General features: G+C 44.4%; 1 protein-coding gene across 1 annotated transcript; it reads right to left on the bottom strand.

Moving 5' to 3' along the window:
• Window positions 1-5: 5 nt before the first annotated feature.
• Window positions 6-5,523, bottom strand: CUNH11orf42 (chromosome unknown C11orf42 homolog). The gene is made up of 3 exons (XM_032240555.1): window positions 5,452-5,523; window positions 482-1,280; window positions 6-226 (listed from the first exon to the last, which is right to left on the bottom strand). The coding sequence occupies exons 1-3, from the start codon at window positions 5,521-5,523 to the stop codon at window positions 96-98; spliced, it is 1,002 nt and encodes a 333-aa protein (XP_032096446.1). The 3' UTR covers window positions 6-95.
• Between the last annotated feature and the right edge of the window lie 1,098 nt (window positions 5,524-6,621).

The following is a 6,621-nucleotide window of genomic DNA, read 5'->3' as shown; positions in this document are numbered from 1 at the left end:
GATGGTTTGGGGGAGCAGCAGCTGATGTTTATTAGAAACCAGTACCCCTATACCAGATCTTGGGGGCTTTGCCCCCTGAATCTTTTGCTTCAGCTTCAGTCATCGCTGTCAAACTCCGAGGACAGACCCTGCAGCAGGGGCAGGGACATGGAGTGTCCGTCGGGGTCCCCAGGGCCCCCAACCTGGGCTCCTGGTGGAGGGCTGCGGGGGCTGAAGAGCCAGTTCTCTGCCAGGGTTGGGGATAGTCACAGCTTGATTCATGCCTGGTCTTTTTCCTCCCTAGATTTTCCCTCTGGTCCTCTGTGCCATCCCAATCCCCTTACCAGGTCCTCCTCATTCCATCTCATCCTCCCCAGGCTCCCTCATTCCATCTCTTTCACCAGAGCCCTGTGCTGAGTCATGGATTCCCCACAGATTTACCCCTCATGCCTTGTCCCTCCACTTTATCCCTCCCATCTGTCTGTCATTTCCCCAGTAGTACCTGACAATATCTGGGGCCCCCTCTGGAAGAAGTTTCGGCCCTTGTAGGAGAATCTGGTGGGTTTGCCCTCTGGCCCTTCCCGAGGAGGTGGTATAGGTGGGGCTGGAACAGGTGGGGGCACATTGGCAGCTTCAGGTGTATCAGCAGGTGCTGATGTGGAGGCCAGAGGTGGCATGATGCTGAGGTTGGGTCTGACCCAGTTGGCCCCATGGGGCAATGGATCTTTAGTCAGAGGCTTCTGTGGTCCCAGCACACCCTTGGGCTGCAGTGAAAACTTGAGGCAGGAGAAGGCAACAGGTAATGACCGATGTAACCGGAGCAGCTGGGACTCACGGTCTGTAGGCGTCAGCCCCAGCTGCAGCCAGGAACAAGAGAAGACCTGGTAGATGACATAGATGCTATGGGTGCTTCGGAGCCAGGGAAGAGTCTGCTGTAGGCTCACCTGCCCTGGTGGCAGCAACAGGAAGGCAACCTTCTTGCGCAGGCCACCCATATGTAGGCGGATCCTACAGGGCTGCCCATCCAACATTCGTATCTCTTCATAGGCTATCTCTGCTTGGCCATTTGGTGAATATTCCTGAGTGCAGTGGGCGAAGGCACCCTCAGATCCTGCCTGCTTCAGGAGGTTTGGTAGTGGCCCCACTGGTTTCAATGCCCTCCGGCCCTGCCGACCTGGCAAAGCCAGGCGGGTATGGGCTGGGCGGGACTGTTTTACCAGCACACCCAGTAGGTCATAGCAGGCTGCATCTGACAGGAAAGGTACTGCTACTGCGTTGGGCCCAATGTGCTCCTCGATGACCTGCAGGTGGCCAGTTTATAGGTCAGGGACTTAAGGTCAGGAGTTAACTGGTTGCCTACTCTAGATTGACTCTACCCTAGTGGTCACTGTTCAGTTACATTTCTATAATGTGGTCAGATTTATGCTTTTTGCTTATCTCCCAGCTCTCTCCTGCAGCAAAACCTTGATGTCTATATGCCAAACTATGCTAGATACTGGGAAAACAAAAGAATGAGACTTCCTCTTTGTCCTAATATAGTTTACAAAAATGTAAACAGCTATGTGAAATATTAATAGAGAGCAAGGTGTGAAGGAGACAAGAAGTGATTCAACAGTCTTTATCTTTCACAGAGTATCAAAGAAGGTCTCTAGGTGGTGGTACTTGAGTTTTGAAGGAATTACCTAGGTAGGAGAATGGTCAATTCAGGCATAAGAGTCGCCAGTGAAAAAACTTGAATTTACAAACCAAGAGGGGCACATTTAGGAACACATAATATTATATTGCTTGTATGTAGGGTATGAAGAGGTAAAGGCACACAGGAACTAGATTATGAAAGACTTGTGTGTACGCCAAGTGATTTTGTCCTGAAGGCAGTGGGAAGCCACTTGAAGGGCTCTAGGTATGAGGAACAGGATCAGATAGGTGTTTTAGAAAGCTAATTTTTTTTTTTTTTTTTCGAGACAGAGTCTCCTGTCGTCCAGGCTGGAGTGTAGTGGCGCAATCTGTGCTCACTGCAACCTCTGCCTCCTGCGTTCAAGTGATTCTCCTGCCTTAGCCTCCCAAGTATCTGGGACTGCAGGCACCCACCACCATACCTGGCTAATTTTTTTGTATTTTTATTAGAGATGGAGTTTCATCATGTTGTCCAGGCTGGTTTCAAACTCTTGAGCTCAGGAAATACGCCCACCTCAGCCTCCCAAAGTGCTGAGATTACAGGTGTGAGCCACTGCTGCTGGCCAGAAGGCTAATTTTTAACAGGAAGGCATAAAATGAGAGGCTATAAATCAGCGAAAAGTATTGCAGTACTCCAGGAAAGGCATAATAAGGTCCTGAACTAAAATGGTGGGAGAAGATAATAGAGATATTTAGGTTATAGAATTAGTAGAACTTGGTCACTTAGGAGGTATGGAAAAAAGAATCCTCAGCCATGCACAGTGGCTCATGCCTGTAATTTCAGCACTTTGGGAGGCTGAGGAGGGTGGATCACCTGAGGTCAGAAGTTGGAGACCAGCCTGGCCAACATGGTGAAACTATGTCTACTAAAAATAGAAAAATTAGTCAGTCTCGGTGGCACATGCCTGTAATTCCAGCTACTTGGGATACTGAGGCAGGAAAATCACTTGAACCTCAGAGGTGGAGGTTGCAGTGAGCCGAGACGGTGCCACTGCATTCAACAGAGCCTCAAGGAAAAAAAAAAAAGGAATCTTCAAGGATTCTTCTTAGGTGACTGGTTACATGGGTGATGTCTTTAATCAAGAATAGGTTTCACAGAAATAGATTTGAAATGTCCATTCTTATACCATATCTATTACCTTTTAGTATGTACCTTCTACCCTAGCTGCAAGGGGTATTTTTTGTAGCGAATTTGAGGCCTCATCTTTATAATGCTAGTTACACTATGCTTTCAGGGATTTTACTTCCTCCTGTGTGTGGTTTTTTTGTTTTTGTTTGTTTTGTCATGGCCTTTTTGGTGTTGCTAACCTTGGAAAGTTGACCTCCTGACTAACTGGGAGATCCTATAAGAGACTCTCTAGTGATTATACCTAAGTATTATGGTTTCAACCCATTCAGGATTTTGTGGCTGACGTTTCTGGTTCTCTGCTCTACTAGGGAGCAAGGGCACACAGAATTTCCTCTTTGGGCATCTCTTATATTTGAGCCCATTTACTCCCTACCTCCAGCCCCAAATTCCACGTCTATGCCCTTACTGATGGCATTGCTCTCTTTGCTGGCCTTCTGGTAGAATTCACCAGTGGCCCCTTAAGGCTGATGTGCTTTTTGCTACAAAGCTGTTTTGGAAGTACTGCCTCCTAGCATAAGAGGAAGGTAGCTAACTATGGAATTGCATCGGCACCTTGGATAAGCTGAGGTAGCTTGTAGACTACTGTCTTGTCACCTGGCCAAAGGAATAACTGATGTTCTTTTGTGGTCTGCATGGAACACTGACCCATTATTCCCTCTCCTTTGCTTCATTGAAACATTTCCTTTTGGGTGGGGCTCTGAGAAGGACCACTTGAGCTTCCAGGGGAGAGAGCAGGACACTGGCGGGTTAATGTTTTTGGATGCAATGTTTTGCCCCATGACCAGGAACTCAGAGGCACCAAACATGACATCAGAATCTCACCCTAATTGTTCCTTTGGTGTCAAGGAGCCTGCACAACTAAGGCAAATGAGAGTATCTCCAGAAGAGGTCCCTGTGATAGGAGTGTGACATTTAAAATATGTGGTGCTTATTATCCAAGTTTCTGCTAAAAGGGTGAATCTCTGGTTTAGCTGGAGGCTCTTTATTCCCCACATGCTTTTCCTCTATGCTGACAGGCATTAAGTTGCCGAATTCTAACCCTGCTTAACCTTGACAGCCCCAGTGGTTATCCTAAATATGAAAAATAAGGAGCTCAGTTTTTCATTAGGGAGACTCTGTTCTTGGGAGAATCACTATTTAAGACTACTGTGTGCTCCTATTGAAATTCTGCTTCTGGTTAGAAATTATATGGACCTTAGGCCCACAAATTTAGGTTTCCCAGGGGTGTCCCAGGAAAGTAATGATGGAATATTGTCTTCCTAGATGTCTCTTGGTTGCTTTGAATTCTGAATGTGGAGCTCTTGAGCCACATTCTGTTTAGCCAAATGTTTTACCATATGTTCAGTAAACTCAGTGGTTTTGGACACAGAAAACCAGGTCACTCAAAGGTGACCTAATCCTTGAATTTTCCCTGTAATACCAGTGATTTGTCCTGCCAATTTTCCTAAAAATTTTTAATTTAAATAAGATAAGAAATAAGTTTTTTGATACTCAGAGATGGTATAGCTTTTTACTAATGGGAGACTGTTTATTTTCACTCTAATTCTGCTTGATCTAGTCCAGGATCAGCCTTCTACACTGCTGAAACCAGTTGATCTAATACTTGGGAAACCTTGAGCTCTCCTGTTTTTGATTCCCTGGGAAACTGGCCTTTGTAGTAAGCAGCTACCCTATTTGGAATGGGAGCAGCATGCCATTAAATCTTCTTTGAGTGTGGTAAGCACTGCTTTAAGATGTTTTTTTTTAAAGCTTGGTAGGCTGACTTCTATGAATGTTTTAAATTCACCTTCCTTCAAATCACATAGTCAGAACCTGATTTCTTAAATTTCAATTTAAATTTTAAAGAAATCAGAACCTGATTTCTTTAATTTCTCCGATCTGAAATTTCCTGCCATCAGCTTGCAGCTGAGAAGTGATTTGGTGGGATTTGTTGGATACCTGCAACCCAGATACAGCTGAGATCTTCCTGCTCCTTAAAATATACAAATTTGCCTTGAAACCCAAATTTCTTATTTTGTGAAAGTTAAGTTGGAGGAGATCTGTGAAAGAGTTGAAGGTAAGGTTCAGATTGTATAGGAAGCTGGTTCTATAGGAAGTCCAGGTTCTAAGATTAGCCCCTATATATCTTTGGCCTTATTTTTACCATTGCTTCTTTGAACCCTGCTCTAGAAGATTATTAGATTATTAGGAGTTCTCAAATATGAGTTGTTCTTTTTCCTCTCCTTATTTTTAAAAATGCTCTACATTTAATTAATATATTATGCACTCATCACCCTCCTGCTCATTAACTAATTTAGATATTTATTAAGCATCTTTTGTCAGGTTCTCCTCTACCTCTTTGTATGAATAACTCGTTTGCCTAGCTAGAATGTCACTCTTTCCAGGAAGCCTTCCTGATATCCTGTCTTACCCCTCACTTAGCATGTTTCCTTTTTGCTCATAATTCCCTGTACATTGCTTTTCAGTGAACCTTTTTTACTGTTTTTGCAGTTGTCATTAAATAGGGCAGTTTGTGCCAATAACTTTGCTGCAATGCCTGGCACATATGGAATCACTGAGTAAATGTTATTATTGTCTTCAGGCTTCCCACCCCTTCCTACTCTCAAGCTGCTCAGACCCATGCAGGTCACACTTTGTTACTTCCTCTTTAGCATCCTTACTTTACCTACCTTATCCTTGATGAGGGTCCAGGTGGCATCAGCTTCATTTAGTGTCAGCAGGTGGGGGGTACCAACCAACATGGTGGGGTATGGGAGGGACTGGGCAGGGCAGTAGCTGCTGCGGGAACCCCAAGCGGCCCAGGGAGGTGAGACCTCAAGCCTTGGGCCCTAAGCCACTGCATGACGTCATAGAGGTCCTGACAGATAATTGTGCCTGGGATAGGGAGAGGACAGTGACTTTCCTAGCTTCACCACAGCCTATAATTCATACTCTTGAGTCACCTATCCATCCTCTTGTATTAGGGGCAGAAAATGCAGGTGTCTGTTAGGGTGTGTTTGTATATGTGTATATGTGCGTATAGTTCTTGGTCTGAATTCTTTAAGGAAACAGGATCAGGCCTCTCCTCCCTTCTGCAGCATCTCTGAAGCAATTTACTATCTTCTTAGCTGCAGCTGCTTCTCTGTGAGGTTGGATTGGGGTCCTAAAGGACATGGGAGAAGTACAATCATGAGCCACATAACAGTGTTTTGGAAAATGATACATGACTGACAGTGGTCTGACACCATAAGATTATAATACCATATTTTTACTGAACTTTTCCTATGTTTAGGTAAGTTTTGATATACAAATACCATTGTTTTACAATTTCTTATAGTATTCCCTATAGTAACATGCTGTGCAAATTTGTAGCCCAAGAGCAATAGACTATACCTTAGAGTCTAGGTATGTTGTAGGCTATACCATCTAGGTTTGTGTAAGTACACTCTACAATGTTTGCACAATGATAAAATTGCCTAAGGATGCATTTCTCGGAACATATCCTGTTGTTAAGCAATGCATGACTGTATAGATCAGGGCTTATACTGAGAACCAAGTGGTGGTTCTCAACCTTGACTGCACTATGAAATCGCCTGGGAGCTTAAAAATTACTGGTACCGGGATCAAAACCCCAGAGATTCTGATTTAATTGGTCAGGGGTGTGCCTAGGCATCACAATTTCTAAAAACTCCTCAGGCAATTTTAATGCATAGCTTAGGTTGAAAACCATTATTAATGGGTGGGTTACAATTGCAATGAAAACCAGGTTTGTGTAGGAGGTTGCTGTGCTGAGCAGTGTGACAACGTGGAGGGTAAGAATATAATTGGGATAATGTTGCCTTGGTAACGAGAGAATTTTC

This window comes from Sapajus apella, unplaced genomic scaffold (genome assembly GCF_009761245.1).
Source record: "Sapajus apella isolate SASKATOON/1434 unplaced genomic scaffold, GSC_monkey_1.0 scaffold47, whole genome shotgun sequence".
In the NCBI taxonomy this organism is placed as follows: domain Eukaryota; kingdom Metazoa; phylum Chordata; class Mammalia; order Primates; family Cebidae; genus Sapajus; species Sapajus apella.
Note: the sequence above shows the minus strand (reverse complement) of the source record. Positions and strands in the feature narration are given on the sequence as shown.

Coding starts and splice junctions, on each gene's coding strand:
- CUNH11orf42 (XM_032240555.1), bottom strand. CDS start 5,523: ATGTTGGTTGGTACCCCCCACCTGCTGACACTAAATGAAGCTGATGCC. Junction 1,281..5,451: donor GGACCCTCATCAAGGATAAG/GTAGGTAAAGTA, acceptor GGCCACCTGCAG/GTCATCGAGGAGCACATTGG. Junction 227..481: donor GGGGCCCCAGATATTGTCAG/GTACTACTGGGG, acceptor CAACCCTGGCAG/AGAACTGGCTCTTCAGCCCC.